Below are 16,393 nucleotides of genomic sequence, written 5' to 3' on the forward strand. Positions count from 1 at the left end.
AGTGAGCGGCGTGCGCCTGCGCACAGGGGAGCGCGGCCAGGCTGCGGGGCGGTGGCTGTCTCTGGGCGTGGCGGGTTCCAGGGAGGGAGGAGACAGCCCGCGCCAGCGGTGTGTGAGACACGCGCCGGTTTTGTGATGGTAACGATAATGCTCTACATTTCCTTGGAGGGAAGACTGTCTTCTGGTATTGGAAGGCGGGAGGAAACTGTGCTGACCCTCTCCTTACAATATGGGGCCGCCTGAGGTGGCAGCCAGCCCCACCTGGGAGATCCACAGATTTAGGCTGTAGTTGGCTCTGAGTGACCTGGAGTAGGTGCCTATGGCCCCTTCAAACTTCAGTCTGTCTGTTGGAAAAGCAGGCAGAAATAAGGTAGACTAATGTCGGGGAGCTGTGAGAATACTGCAAATGTTTCCTGAGCCGGAGGGGAGGTTACAGTTTCCTGGGGTAATAATAATAAACACACAGTAAATAAACATGGTATGTTAAATAATAAACAGGCAGTACACAAGAGAAGAAGAACACGATACATGTCTTTCTCTGATTGACTTATTTCACTCAGCATAACATCCTCCAGTTCCATCCACCTCTTGCAAATGGCAAGATCTCATTTCTTTTGATGGCTGCATAATATTTCATTGTGTGTATATATATACCACTTCTTCTTTATCCATTCATCTGTCGATGGACGTCTTGCTCTTTCCACAGTTTGGCTATTGTGGACATTGCTGCTATAAACATTGGGGTGCACGTACCCCTACATTTGTATCTTTGTGGTAAATACCCAGTAGTGCAATTGCTGGATCGGATGGTAGCTCTATTTTCAACTGTTTGAGGAACCTCCATACTGTTTTCCAGAGGGGTTGCACCAGCTTGCATTCCCACCAACAGTGTAGGAGGGTTCCCCTTTCTCCGCATCCCCGCCAACATCTGTCGTTTCCTGACTTGTTAATTTTAGCCATTCTGACTGGTGTGAGGTGGTATCTCATTGAGGTTTTGATTTGGATTTCCCTGATGCCGAGCGATGTTGAGCACTTTTTCATGTGTCTCTTGACCATTTGGATGTCTTCTTTGGAAAAATGTCTGTTCATGTCTTCTGCCCATTTCTTGATTGGATCATTTGTTCTTTGGGTGTTGAGTTTGATAAGTTCTTTATAGATTTTGGATACTGGCCCTTTATCTGATATGTCATTTGCAAATATCTTCTCCCATTCTGTCGGTTGTCTTTTGGTTTTGTGGGCTGTTTCTTTTGCTGTGCAAAACCTTTTTATCTGGATGAAGTCCCAATAGTTCATTTTTGCCCTTGCTTCCCTTGCCTTTGGCAATGTTTCTAGGAAGAAGTTGCTGCGGCTGAGGTCGAAGAGGTTGCTACCTGTGTTCTCCTTTAGGATTTTGATGGACTCCTGTCTCACATTTAGGTCTTTCAACCATTTGGAGTCTATTTTTGTGTGTGGTGTAAGGAAATGGTCCAGTTTCATTCTTCTGCATGTGGCTGTCCAATTTTCCCAACACCATTTGTTGAAGAGACTGTCTTCATTCCATTGGACATTCTTTCCTGCTTTGTCAAAGATGAGTTGACCATAGAGTTGAGGGTCCATTTCTGGGCTCTCTATTCTGTTCCATTGATCTATGTGTCTGTTTTTGTGCCAGTACCATACTGTCTTGATGATGACAGCTTTGTAATAGAGCTGGAAGTCTGGAATTGTGATACTGCCAGCTTTGCTTTTCTTTTTCAATATTCCTCTGGCTATTCGGGGTCTCTTCTGGTTCCATACAAATTTTAGGATTATTTGTTCCAGTTCTTTGAAAAAAGTGGATGGTATTTTGATGGGGATTGCATTGAATGTGTAGATTGCTCTCGGTAGCATTGACATCTTCACAATGTTTGTTCTTCCAATCCATGAGCATGGAACGTTTTTCCATTTCTTTGTGTCTTCCTCAATTTCTTTCATGAGTATTTTCTAGTTTTCTGAGTGCAGATCCTTTGCCTCTTTGGTTAAACTTATTCCTAGGTATCTTATCGTTTTGGGTGCAATTGTAAATGGGATCGACTCCTTCACTTGTCTCTCTTCTGTCTTGTTGTTGGTGTATAGGAATGCCACTGATTTCTGTGCATTGATTTTATATCCTGCCACTTTACTGAATTCCTGTATGAGTTCTAGCAGTTTTGCGGTGGAGTCTTTTGGGTTTTCCACATACAGTATCCTATCATCTGCAAAGAGTGAGAGTTTGACTTCCTCTTTGCCGATTTGGATGCCTTTGATTTCTTTTTGTTGTCTGACTGCTGTGGCTAGGACTTCTAATACTATGTTGAATAGCAGTGGTGATAGTGGACATCCCTGCCACGTTCCTGACCTTAGGGGAAAAGCTCTCAGCTTTTCCCCATTGAGAATGATATTCTCTGTCAGTTTTTCATAGTTGGCTTTTATGATATTGAGGTATGTACCCTCTATCCCTATACTCTGAAGAGTTTTGATCAAGAAAGGATGCTGTACTTTGTCAAATGCTTTTTTTTTCTATTGAGAGGATCATATGACTCTTGTTCTTTCTTTTGTTAATATATTGTATCACGTTGATCGATTTGCAGATATTGAACCAACCTTGCAGCCCAGGGATAAATCCCAATTGATCATGGTGAATAATCCTTTTAATGTACTGTTGGATCCTATTGGCTAGTATTTTGGTGAGAATTTTTGCATCCATGTTCATCAAGGATATTGGTCTGTAATTCTCCTTTTGATGGGGTCTTTGTCTGGTTTTGGGATCAAGGTAATGGTGGCCTCATAAAATGAGTTTGGAAGTTTTCCTTCCATTTCTATTTTTTGGAACAGTTTCAGGAGAATAGGTATTAATTCTTCTTTAAATGTTTGATAGAATTCCCCTGGGAAGCCATCTGGCCCTGGGCTTTTGTTTGTTGGGAGATTTTTTTTTTTAATTTTTTATTGTTATGTTAATCACCATATATTACATCATTAGTTTTTGATGCAGTGTTCCATGATTCATTGTTTGTTCATAACACCCAGTGCTCCATGTAGAATGTGCCGTCCTCAATACCCATCACCAGGCTAACCCATCCCCCTACCCTCCTCCCCTCTAGAACCCTCAGTTTGTTTTTCAGAGTCCATCATCTCTCATGGTTCGTCTCCCCCTCTGACTTACTCCCCTTCATTCTTCCTCTCCTGTTATCTTCTTCTTTTTCTTTTTTCTTAAAATATGTTGCTGTTGGGAGATTTTTGATGACTGCTTCAATTTTCTTGGTGGCTATAGGTCTGTTCAGGTTTTCTATTTCTTCCTGGTTCAGTTTTGGTAGTTGATACATCTCTAGGAATGCACCCATTTCTTCCAGGTTATCTAATTTGCTGGCATAGAGTTACTCATAATATGTTTTTATACTTGTTTGTATTTCTTTGGTGTTGGTTGTGATCTCTCCTCTTTCATTCATAATTTTGTTGATTTGGGTCCTTTCTCTTTTCTTTTTGATAAGTCTGGCCCGCGGTTTATCAATCTTGTTAATTCTTTCAAAGAACCAGCTCCTAGTTTCGTTGATCTGTTCTACTGTTCTTTTGGTTTCTAGTTCATTGATTTCTGCCCTGGTCTTTATTATTCTCTTCTCCTGCTGGGTTTAGGCTTTGTTTGCTGTTCTTTCTCTAGCTCCTTTAGGTGTAGGGTTAGGTTGTGTATTTGAGACCTTTCTTGTTTCTTGAGAAAGGCTTGTATTGCTATATACTTTCCTCTTAGGACTGCCTTTGCTGTATCCCAAAGATTTTGAAGAGTTGTGTTTTCATTTTCATTGGTTTCCATGAATTTTTTAAATTCTTCTTTAATTTCCTGGTTGACCCATTCATTCTTTAGTAGGATGCTCTTTAGCCTCCATGTATTTGAGTTCTTTTCGACTTTCCTCTTGTGATTGAGTTCTAGTTTCAAAGCACTGTGGTCTGAAAATATGCAGGGAATAATCCCAATCTTTTGGTATTGGTTGAGACCTGATTTGTGACCTAGGATGTGATCAATTCTGGAGAATGTTCCATGGGCACTAGAGAAGAATGTGTATTCTGTTGTTTTGGGATGGAATGTTCTGAATATGTCTGTGAAGTCCATTTGGTCCAGTGTGTCATTTAAAGTCTTTCTTTCCTTGTTGATCTTTTGCTTAGATGATCTGTCCATTTCAGTCAGGGGGGTGTTAAAGTCCCCCACTATTATTGTATTGTTGTCAATGTGTTTCTTTGCTTTTGTTATTAATTGCCTTATATAATTGGCTGCTCCCATGTTAGGGGCGTAGATATTTACAATTGTTAGATCTTCTTGTTGGGTAGACCCTTTAAGTAAAATATTGTGTCCTTCTTCATCTCTTATTACAGTCTTTGTTTTAAAATCTAAGTTGTCTGATATAAGAATTGCCACCCCATCTTTCTTTTGGTGTCCATTAGCATGATAAATGGTTTTCTACTCCCTCACTTTCAATCTGGGGGTGTCTTTGGGTCTAAAATGAGTCTCTTGCAGACAGCATATCGATGGATCTTGTTTTTTAATCCAATCTGATAGCCTGTGTCTTTTGATTGGGGCATTTAGCCCATTTACATTCAGGGTAACTATTGAAAGATAGGAATTTAGTGCCATTGTATTGCCTGTAAGGTGACTGTGACTGTATATTGTCTGTGTTCCTTTCTGATCTATGTTGCTTTTAGGCTCTCTCTTTGCTTAGAGGACCCCTTTCAATATTTCTTGTAGGGCTGGTTTTGTGTTTGCAAATTCCTTTAGTTTTTGTTTGTCCTGGAAGCTTTTTACCTCTCCTTCTATTTTCAATGACAGCCTTGCTGGATATAGTATTTTTGTCTGCATATTTTTCTCGTTTAGTGCTCTAAAGATATCATGCCTGTCCTTTCTGGCCTGCCAGGTCTCTGTGGATAGGTCTGTTGCCAATCTAATGTTTCTACCATTGTAGGTTACAGATCTCTTCTCCTGAGCTGCTTTCAGGATTTTCTCTTTGTCTCTGAGATTCGTAAGTTTTTATTAGATGTCGGGGTGTTAGCCTATTTTTATAGATTTTGAGAGGGGTTCTCTGTGCCTCCTGGATTTTAATGCCTGTTTCCTTCCCCACATTAGGGAAGTTCTCTGCTATCATTTGCTCCAATATACCTTCTGCCCCTCTCTCTCTTCTTCTTCTGGGATCCCATTTATTCTAATGTTGTTTTGTCTTATCGTATCGCTTATCTCTCGAATTCTGCCCTCATGATCCTGTAGTTGTTTCTTTTTCTCAGCCTCTTTATTTTCCATCATTTGGTCTTCTATATCGCTGCTTCTCTCTTCTGCCTCATTTATCTTAGCAGTTAGTGCCCCCATTTTTGATTGCACCTCATTAATAGCCTTTTTGATTTCAACTTGGTTAGATTTTAGTCCTTTTATTTCTCCAGAAAGGGTTTCTCTAATAACTTCCACGCTTTTTTCAAGCCCAGCTAGTATCTTTAAAGTCATGATTCTGAACTCTAGGTCCAACATCATACTAATGTCAGTATTGAGTAGGTCCCTGGCAGACGGTATACCTCTTGTTCTTTTTGCTGAGGTGATTTTTTTCGTCTTGTCATTTTGTCCAGAGGAGAATAGATAAATGAGAGAACAATATGCTACCAGGTTAACAATGTCCCCAGCAAATATACTCTATACAAATCAGAAAAGACCTGAAACCAGGGGAAAAGAAAGGGAAAGAAAGAAAAAAGAAAGAGAAAAAAAAAAGAAAAAGAAAAGATAAAGATAAAAACAAACAAAAACAGAACACAACAAAAGAAAAAAAACAGAATATGATCAAATATGATCAGGCTAGTGCATAGATCATTGCCACACACTAGATTCTGGGTGTATTTTGGTCTGTTAGAAGAAAGTGCCTCCTAAAATTTTAAAGGAAGAAAGACATATATGTACAAAATGAGGGTTGATACAATGAAGGGATGGAAGATGACTGTAAAGATGAAACTTACAAAAGGTTTTATAAACTGAATTGATAAGAAGTTGTTTGAAAGAAGAAAGAAGAAGATTTTAAAAAAAGAAAAAAGAAAAGAAAAAAGATGGGAGAGACTGTGATCAGGCTGGAGACTAGAACAAAGCCATACACTAGTGATTTAGGGTATATTTTGATCTGTTAGAAGAAACTGTATATCAAAATTTTAAAGAGAGAAGAACTTATATATATATATGCCAAAAATAAGGGTAACTACTATGAAGGGATAAAATATGACTCTAAAAATGAAAAATAAAAAATGTTTTTTTAAAAAAGGGATTGATAATATGTTGTTTGAAAAAGGGAAAAAGAAAAATTCAAAAAAAAACAAAAAACAGTTAAAAAAACTAACTTTGAAAAACTAATGAATTATGGTAAAAAAGCCATGAATTGTATGTGTAGTATTCCCCTAGCACTGGAGTTCTCCCATTCTCCTTGATTGGTAAACTTGGTCTTGGCTTGCTGGCTGTTCGTGCTGATCTTCTGGGGGAGGGGCCTGTTGCCGTGGTTCCCAAATGTCTTTGCTGGAGGCAGAATTGTCCCACCCTTGTCTGTCCGGGCTGAGAAAGCTGCTTGGGTTTGCTCTCAGGAGATTTTGTTCCCTGCAACCTCTCGGTACAGCTTTGGAGGACCAGGGTGAAAATGGTGGCCTCCCACTCTCTGCCCGGAGGAGCTGAGAACTCGGGACCCCGCTCCTCAGTGTGCCCCCAGAGAAAAGCAATCAATCCCGTCTCCCCGGTCTCTGGCCGCACTCCGTGCTCACCTGGCCTGTGACTGAGCATTTCTATCTCTGGCACCCGACCCCGTGTGGAGTCTCCAAACCCAGCATATCCCTGCGGTGCACTCCCGCACCACTCTTCCTGGGGGAGGGAGGGGAGTCTCCCCGGCTCTGCTGCTTGTTGGGCCCCTGCTGGAGGCGCAGTGGCCCAACTGGGCCACGGATCACAGTTTATGGCCACCCCGAGCTGCGAGCCCGCGCCTCGGTTCCGTCTCTGCAGCCGGCTTTCCCGCTCTGATACCTGGGAGCTCTGCTGCTCTCAGGCACCCCCATTTCTGTGACCCCGAGGGTCCTGAGTCCACATTGTCCGGCGAGGTTTCCACCTCCCGCTTAGCCACTGGAGTGATGTTCCTCAGCGGAACCGACTTCTAAATTTTCCAATTTTGTGCTCCACGGCTCTAGCACTTGCCAGAAGCGGCCGACGGAGGCCCCCTCCCCCGCCATCTATCCTCCGGAATATCGCCTCGGATTCACTTCTCCGCATGTCCTACCTTCTAGTAAGTGGTCGCTTCTCTGTTCAGAGAGTCATTGCTACTCTCTTCTTCGATCTCCTGTTGAGTTCGTAGGTGTTCAGAATGGTTTGATCCCTATTCAGCTGAATTCCTGAGACCCGACGAAATCCAGGTCTCCTACTCCTCCGCCATCTTGCTCCGCCCCCCCCAAAAGGATTTAAAGTAACTATGATTAATACGTTAAGGGCTCTTATGGAAAGTAGACAACATGCAAGAACAGAGAGACAATGCAAGCAGGGATGAAAACTCTAAGAAGTAATCAAAAGGAAATGATAGAAATCAAGAACATTGTAATAGAAATGAAGATTGCCTTTGATGTGCTTATCAGTAAACTTGACTCAGTCCAGGAAAGAATCATTGAGTTTGAAGATAGGTCAGAAGAAAATTCCCAAAGTGAAAAGCAAAGATAAACTATAATGAATTTTTAAAAAAATATCAGAATATTGAAGACCTGTGGACAATTTCCAAAAGTATGTGATATGCATAATTGAAATACCAGAAGAAGAAAGAGAATTATTAATTGAAGTAACAATGGCCTAGAATTTCCCAAAATTAATGACAGAAACCATACTTTAGGAAGCTCAGAGAATACCAAGAAGGATAAATACCAAAAACCCTACATGAGCTGTATATTCAAAATGCAGAAAACCAAAGAACATCACCAATATTCAACTGGATCTAATTGACATTTATGAAATACTTCATCTAGCATCAGCAGAATATCCATTCATCTCAAGTTCACATTGACATTCACCGAGAGAGGCCACATTCTGGGCCTTAAAATAGACCTTAACAAATTTAGGAAACTAGAAAAAGAATGCATAATGGAAAAAATAGAAATTGATAACAGAAAATTATCAGATTTTCAACACCCTTGAAGATTAACAACACACATCGAAATAGCACATGGCTCAAAGAGGAAGTCTTACAAGAAATTTAAAAAATATTTTTGGGGCACCTGGGTGGCTCAGGCAGTTAAGCAGTCCAACTCTTGGTTTTGGCTCAGGTCATGATCTCAGGGTCCTGGGATCGACTGAGCCTGGCAATGGACTCCCCACTCATCCGGGAGTCTGCTCAAAGATTCTCCCTCTCCCCCTACCCTTCCCCTGCTCGTGGTCTCTCTCTCTAAAATAAATTAAAAAAAATATTTTCAACTAAATGAAAATGAAAATGCAACTTAAGCAGAATTGTCAAATGCAACAACTGTGGCACTCGGAGGGAAATTTATTACATTGAATGCACATATCAGAAAGAAGAAAGATGTAAAATCAGTAATCTAAGCCTATGTTTTAGGAAACTAAAGGAAGAAAATTTTAATTTCTTTCTTTGGGACCAAGTTTTTTCTAATACATATCACATTCCTTCTTCCCAAAGAACTTCCTTTAACATTTCTTATAGAGTAGATCTGCTGGCGGTGAATTCTCTTTTTATTGTATGACTAGGCTTGATTTTCCTTCACTTTAAAGGGTATAGAATTCTGGAATGGCATGTGAGTTTTACTTTTTCCAGCACTTAAAAGATTTCACTCCATCGTTTTCATCCGGCATGTTTTCTAATGAAAAGTCTTGCTGTAACTCTTATTCCTCTATGGTAATTTGACTTCTTTTCCCTGGCTGCCTTTAAGATTTTTATCTTTGTCTTTAGTTTTCAGCAGTTTGCATATGATAGACCTACTTTTTTTCCTTCCTATTTTGGTATTAATATTACTCAATATTCTCTGTGTTTCTTTGATCTGTTTGGTATATCTCTAATTTAGGAAAATTCTCAGCCATTATCTCTTCAAGTATTTCTTCCTCATTTTCTGTCTTCTGCAGGGACTCCAGTGGTACATACATTAAACGATTTATTATTGCCCATCAGATTTTGAATGATGTGTTCTGTTTATTTTTTTCCTCTTTTTTTCTTTTTGCATTTCAGCCTGGGTAACCTCTATTGATCTATCTTCAAGTTCACTGATTCTTTCCTTGGCTTTGTTTAGTTTGCTGGTGAATTTGATAAAGGCAGTCTTCATCTCTTACTGTGTTTTGATGTCTAGAATTTGCATTTGATTCTTATATTTAGCATATCTCTGTTAAAGATACATATCAAATCTTAAATGTTGTCTTCCTTTTCCATTACATGCTTTAACATTTATCATAGCTATTTTTTTTAAGATTTTATTTATTTATTTGCCAGAGAGATAGAGAGAGAGCACAAGTAGGCAAAACGGCAGGCAGAGGGGGAGGGAGAAGCAGGCTCTCTGCTGAGCCGGGAGCCCGATGCTAGGCTTGATCCCAGGACCCAGGGATCATGATCTGAGCCAAAGGTGGCCACTTAACCGACTGAGCCACCTGGGTGTCCCATCATAGTTATTTTAACTCCATATTATGATAGTTTCAATACTTGGGTCATGTCTGGGCTTGGTTGTGATGATTGTTTTGTCTCTTTAAACTGTGCTTTTTTCTCTTTTATTTTTTCAAGTTTTATTTAATTAAGTAATCTCTACCCCTAATGTGGGGTTCAAACTCATAATCCCAAGATCAAGAGTCACATGCTCTTCCACTGAGCCAGCCAGGCACCCCTCTTTTTAAAACAACATTATTGAGGTGTGATTTACATATTTTACCATTCACTTATTTAACATGTACAGTTCAAGAGCTTTTAGAATACTCATCACCACAATCAATTTAGAATATTTTATTCACTCCAAAAAGATAACCTATACATCTTAGATATCACCTGGCAAACCCCCAAACCTCCTAGACCCTAGGAGGGGAAATTTCCTTTCTGTCTCTACATAATTGCCTATTCTGGACATTTCATAGTAAATGGAATTATACAATATGTTTTCCTTTGTGACCAGCTTCTATTGCCATATTAATTTCAAGGTTCATCCTATTGTAGCATGGATGCCAATAACATTCATTGTGTGAATATACCACATTTTATTTATCCATTCATTCATTGGTTAATAGACATTTGGGTTATTTCCAATTTGGGGATATTGTGGATATAATACTGCTATGAACATTTGTGTACAAATTTTTGTGTAGGTATATTTTTCCATTCTTCTTTTTTTTAAGATTTAATTTATTTATTTGAGAGAGAGAGATAGCGAGAGAGAGAGAGCATGAGCTGGGGGGAGAGGGAGAAGCAGGCTCCCTGCTGAGCAGGGAGCCCAATGCAGGGCTTAATCCCAAGACCCCAGGATCATGACCTGAGCCGAAGGCAGATGCTTAACCGACTGAGCCACCCAGGCGCCCCTGAATAGTTGTTAATGGAAACAGTAGAGACAGTGATGGGCCATACTCAGAAGGCTTAGGGGACAGAAACCATCAGAAAGCACATGAAGATTTTTGCCAGCAGGTCAGAAAGCCATCCACATGGAGAGCATAGAGAAGTTCCATTAATACCAGATGGTTTCTGGGGTGCCTGGGTGGCTCAGTTGGTTAAGCATCTGCCTTCGGCTCAGGTCATGGTCCCGGGGTCTTGGGATCGAGCCCCTCATGAGCAGGGAGCCTGCTTCTTCTCCCTCTGCCATTCCCCCCGCTTGTGCCCTCTGGCTCTCTCTGTCTCTCTGTCAAATAAATAAAATCTTAAAAAAAGAAAATGCTTCTAGTTTCTCCACATCCTCATCAACACTTATTATCCAATGGTAGTTGTGTGGATTTACATTTGCTGATGGCTAATACTATTGAGTATCTTTTTATGTGCTTGTTTGCCATTTGCAATGGATATCTTCTTCGGAGAAATGTCTATTCAGATACTTTGCCCATTTTTAAATTGAGTTGTCTTTTTGTTATTGAATTATAAAAGTTCTTTATATATTCTAGATGCAAATCTCTAATCAGGTATGTGGATTACTAATAACTCTCCCATTCTGCAGGTTATCTTTTCACTTTCTGACGGTGTGCTTTGATGAACAATAGTTTTAACTCTGAGGATGTCCAGTCTATTTTTTCTCTTGTTGCTTGTGCTTTTGTTGTGATATCTAAAAATACATTACCTAATCCATAGTCATGAATATTTATGCCCATTTTTTTCTGAAAATTTTATAGTTTAGCTCTTAAATTTTGGTCTTTGATCAAATTAAATTTTTGTATATTTTTTGAGAAGCAGGGGGGAGGGAGTGGGCCATAGCTTAAATGTCAAGGATTCCTGCTGTTTTTATCAAATTTTTAGTAGACTTTTTGGCTAAATGTTTCTACATTTGGTGTATGCCTTTAGGACAATTTCCTTAGACTTTAAATCGTTGGGTGTTTTAAATAGCTTTTACTAGTTATGCTTGTGTTATTAGGGAATGTATCCATGAAGTTCTGCAAGCTGCCATTCTTGAAGTAGAACTCGGGCTCTGTTTTTTTCCTGCTTTTCACATGTTCTGTAATATTTTTTGAAAACTTGGCATATTCTATAGGACACTAGTTAATGAGATAAATATAAATATATATGTACATTTTGCTTATATACTTAGAGGTGAGCCTAACTTTCCTTCTGCTGATCCTTCAGCATGAGGGTGTGTGTGTTAATCTAGTAAAGAGTTGGACTGAGCTTGAAATTTGTTGTTGCCCTGTTACCCTCAGTGTTTGCCCTGATGGTTATTCTCAGTGCACCATAGGCTTGATGTTTCTAGAGTGCAGGGGTTCTCAGCTGAGGGTGATTTTGCCTTGGACAATTCTGAATGCCACAGTTGGGAGTGTGCTACTAGCATCTCTGGTGAGTAGAGAACAGAGATACTGCTAAACACCCTACAACTCACAGGATAGCATCCACAAGAGAATTATCCAGTACGTAATGTCAATAGTACCAAAGTTAGGAAACACTGCTCTAGTGCTACCTTATGTTTCAGGTAGTTTGCTAGAGTGTTTTCCATTCTGTCTGCTTCCCTCTTGGCTGACTTCACACTGTCCCTCAGAGATAGTCTTTCTCTTGCAGTTCCTAGGTATATTTCACTGTTATTTCTACTTGACTCATGTTAATATATTGGTGGTTGGCAGGGGAGGGGAGCATTCTCTAATGATCAGAGTATGTCTTAGCCAGGTACTATGAATCTGAGGCTTGGGGGTATGGCCTTCACAAGTGTTCATATTCTCATTCAGTTGTAGTATTGGGCCTGGCACCACATGTTCTACTTCTCAACTTAGGAAGAAAGATTTTTTTTTTTTTTTTTTTTTTTTGAGAGAGAGAGAGAGAGAGAGAGAGAGAGAGGGAGAAGGCACATGAACAGGAATGGGAGGGGCAGAGAGAAAGAGAGAGAGAATCTTAAGCAAGCTCCATGTCTAGTGTAGAGCCCAATGTGGGACTTGATCTCATGACCCTGAGATCATGACCTGAGCTGAAATCAAGAGTTGGGCACTTAACTTATTGAGCCACCCAGATACCCCAAAAGAGAGATTTTCATGAGTAGATTTTATTTTTTCAGATTGGTTTTAGGTTCACAGAAAAAAATAAGTGGAAAGCAGAGAGCTCCTATATATCCCCTGCCTCCATACATGCACAGCTTCCCTGATTGTCAATATTCTGTGCCATAGTGGTATATTTGTTATAATCAGCGAACTTAAATTGACCCATCACTGTCACACAAAGTCCATGGTTTCATTTTGTGTTGTACAGTTGATGGGTTTGGACGAGTACATAATGGCATGTGTCCACCATTATAGTTTCATACAGAATAGCCTTGCCAGTCTAACAATTCTCATACTGTGTGCTTATTCCTGCTTCTCTCTTGGGTAAAATTTCCTTTCTTCCTTTCTTTTCCCCTCCCTTTCTTTCTTGCTTTTTTTTTTTTTTAAAAAAAAAAAAAAACCTTTTGTCTTGGTCAGCTACAGAGTTTTCACCAGTGCCCTAATGTGACAATTTTGTTGCTCTTCTCCATGCAGATTAAGGCTTTTGTTCCAGAGGGGAGGCAGGTCAGTTGAGTTTCACAGTGGCTACTTTTCTATGCACTCAGGCAATACTGAGACTGAGAGGATGGTCAAGATTCCCCCCAGTCTTTTTAAATATCTGGTAGGGTTTGTCGATGTGAATAAGTAGATGCAAATCCCTCTGTGTATGGGACCTGTAGGGTTTGTAGCCTGCCACATTTGGCCTATAGCAATTCACAAATTTTTAGTTGAATATTCTTAGGAGCTTGTATGCCACTCAGCCTCATCCACAGTAGGTTAGCAAATACTTGGGTCCTTTTTCTTCCTATGGGCACTTGCTTTTCCCCAGAGATACAAATTGGTTGGTTATTTACCTTATTTATTTGACAGAGAGATAGAGAAGGCACAAGTAGGGTTATTTACCTTAGACCTCAGTTCTCTCATGGGTTCAAGAAAAGTCATTCATGTGAAGTTTGTCTAACCTTTTGTTTGAGGAAATGTGGATAGAATGTTCTTTCCAGTGCTCTACACTTCTAAGATGAAAATGGAAGTTATTTTATATTGCTATAATTCTTTAACAATTGATGTTGAACTGAAATCTCCATAGAGCATCTAACTCCTGGCTTTAGTTCTGTGTTCTGGGGTAACACATTAGGGTCCCACCTAAGCTTATGACCTCATTTTATCTTAATTATCTCTTAATAGGCACTGTGTCCAAATATAGTCACACTGGGGGTTAGGTATTCAACATATGAATTTGGCGGGGGGCACACAAATCAGCATAATAAGAAACCATGCCACAGAGAGATGCAGAGTTGCCTCAGTTTCCTTACTGATAAAATAGGGAAAATCATAGCACCTTATTGTAGTGCGTTATTGTGAAGGGAGGGTGAATAAGCCCAAAGCACTTAGAATAGTGCTTAGAACAAAGTGAGTGCTATGTACTGCTGGGTGTTATTATTTTGTTACTGTTGTCATTTTTGTTATTTAGCTGTTGTGTTATTTGAGTATCCTGATAAGTCCTGATTTTCAAGTGCTTACTCCATACTGCATATGTAATTAAATTAACAGAACTTAGAACCTAATAGACTTGGCTGAGGAAAGCATGAAGAGAAGTCTGTGGAGCTCTCTATGCAGTAACTACCAGCACATTCAACAGTCCTACAGACAATGGCCTCTTTCTGGACAGCTTCTGACTGGATTTTCAAACCAGTGCAACACCAACTATTTTCTCCTCTTGGAGACATGGTAGCATGAAGGTCACATGGATGTGTCTCCTGCCTTGCACTCTGACCCATGGATTGGATTGTCTCTCCTTTGGGGTACATAACCAGAACTGGCTTGTAGACACCGAGCACATTTGAGCCTCTTGCTTTGGAAAAGTCATCTGAGGTGGGAATTAAAAGTCCATCTTCATCTTTAGTGATAAAAAAGACCCAGTGGCAAAGGTATGTAAGGAAAAGGCAACACACCCCAGAGCCAAGAGTAAAAATGTCTTTCTTTATATTAAAATTCAGGTCATGGAACACACGATTCATGGAAAACACTTTCACAACCAAGGGACAGGAGAGGGGAACATTTTCATTCATAGGTTTCTGGCACATGGAGGGAGGGTAGCATGTACCTTCAAGAGAGAATTACTACTGAGCAAAGGGGTGAGTGAATTAAATCAAAATAGCAAACCTTTAAGATGTGTATTTGTATAATAGATACCTTCTGCTAAGTTACATCAGTTTGAGTTCTAGTTTTATGTATCAAAAAATGTCCCCTTTGGTCCCCAGTTTTTGTTACTGAAATGTTTTGTCGTGTTTTGATTGTAATTGAGGGCAGATTTTTTAAAACAAATTCTAAGTTTTTTACCTCTCTCAGGAGTTGATGCACTTAAGTTCACTAATTGAGTTCTTTATGGAATTTAATCTGGAGCTAGATAGTGAACTCTTTTTCAAAGTAAAGGATATTAATGTAATAAAACTCCCTTTGTGTGAGTTACTTGTGTAAATAGCTCTCAATTTAATGGAGTATAAACTGCTAAATTAATGAGGTGAATGAGCCAGTGGATCTTACTGCAGTGTGAGCTATTCATAAGGGCCTTGATACTTTGGTGGTGTCGTCTTAGTTGCTGCTCGGCATCAAATCCTGTGAAAATAGCAAATCTTTGCACTACAGTATTTGTGTTATATAAAAATCCAGACAACTGACCATAGTGTACCATATTATGCAAATTTTACTTGTGGCCAGCAGATGGCAGTGTTCAACCCAATTCAGTTCAACTCCCTAAGACTGCTTATTTGGTCAGCTAAATTTTTTCTGCGCACCTACCTCAAGAGCTGGTTGGTGTTAGGGATGTGGCAGTAAACAAAAACAGAACCACTAATCACCCCTATAGAGTTTATTTGTTGTTCCATACTACTTGTAAGATGAGAAGGCCTTTAAATAATCTCTTAAAACTTCAGGATGTGGTCCTGTTGTCATACTGGTGGATGGGGGAGGTAGTGGGGAGGAACACACACAAGAACCAAGAACCAGCATAAAAAACAAAATTTGAAAAGGTTAGTAGAGGGGTGCCTAGCTGGCTTAGTCCATTAAGCGTCCAACTCTTACTTTCTGCTCAGGTCATGATCTCAGCATCCTGAGATTGAGCCCCATGTCAGGCTCCACGCTGCTTAAGATTCTCTCTCTTCCTCTATCCTTCACCCGCTGTGCTCTCTCTATCTCTTTCTACCCCCCACAAAAAGTCAGTAGAGTCACAGAGATAGATGACAGTGTTTCACTGGCAGTAAAAATCTGCTTCAATAATAATCATAGGTAAGCAACTGATATTTAGGGTCATCACGCAGTCTATTGTCTTATGTTTAGGACTGTGGGATCAGAGTCCCTCACCTGTAACCCCAGATGTGTTTAGAAGTCAGAATTTGGGAGATTTTGGAAAAGCAATATATTATATATTACCTAACACCCCCAATGTAACCTGGGGAAACCCGGTAATCAAATACACTCATACTTAGTCAATAAAATACATGAAAGTTCATACTATAATTTATATACATCCCTATGCCAATTAGGTCTGTTTTGCCAATAGGTTTTTATTTTCAGAGATTTTGGGATGGCAGGTAACTATTGCGGATCTATAATAATTATTCTATGACAAAAATGAATCCAACCCAAAAATCTCCAAGAAACCATTCCAGTTTTCTGGAAAATGGATTCTCAGTCTCTAGAAGCTTGTGAGAGTTTAATTTCTATACATACCTTGTTTTATTGCAGGACACTTTA

At 39.7% G+C, this 16,393-nt stretch overlaps 1 protein-coding gene across 1 annotated transcript in view; it reads left to right on the forward strand.

Annotated features, from left to right (window-relative positions):
• The first annotated feature begins 88 nt into the window (after positions 1–88).
• The window catches only part of TMEM182 (transmembrane protein 182), a 102,073-nt gene continuing 85,768 nt past the window's right edge, over positions 89–16,393 (forward strand). The window contains exon 1 of the mRNA XM_027620521.2: positions 89–138. Within this exon, the coding sequence (XP_027476322.1) occupies positions 136–138 (3 nt within the window). The 5' untranslated portion in view covers positions 89–135. The remainder of the gene's footprint in view (positions 139–16,393) is intronic.

The sequence above is a fragment of the Zalophus californianus genome, chromosome 8, assembly GCF_009762305.2.
Source record: "Zalophus californianus isolate mZalCal1 chromosome 8, mZalCal1.pri.v2, whole genome shotgun sequence".
In the NCBI taxonomy this organism is placed as follows: Eukaryota; Metazoa; Chordata; class Mammalia; order Carnivora; family Otariidae; genus Zalophus; species Zalophus californianus.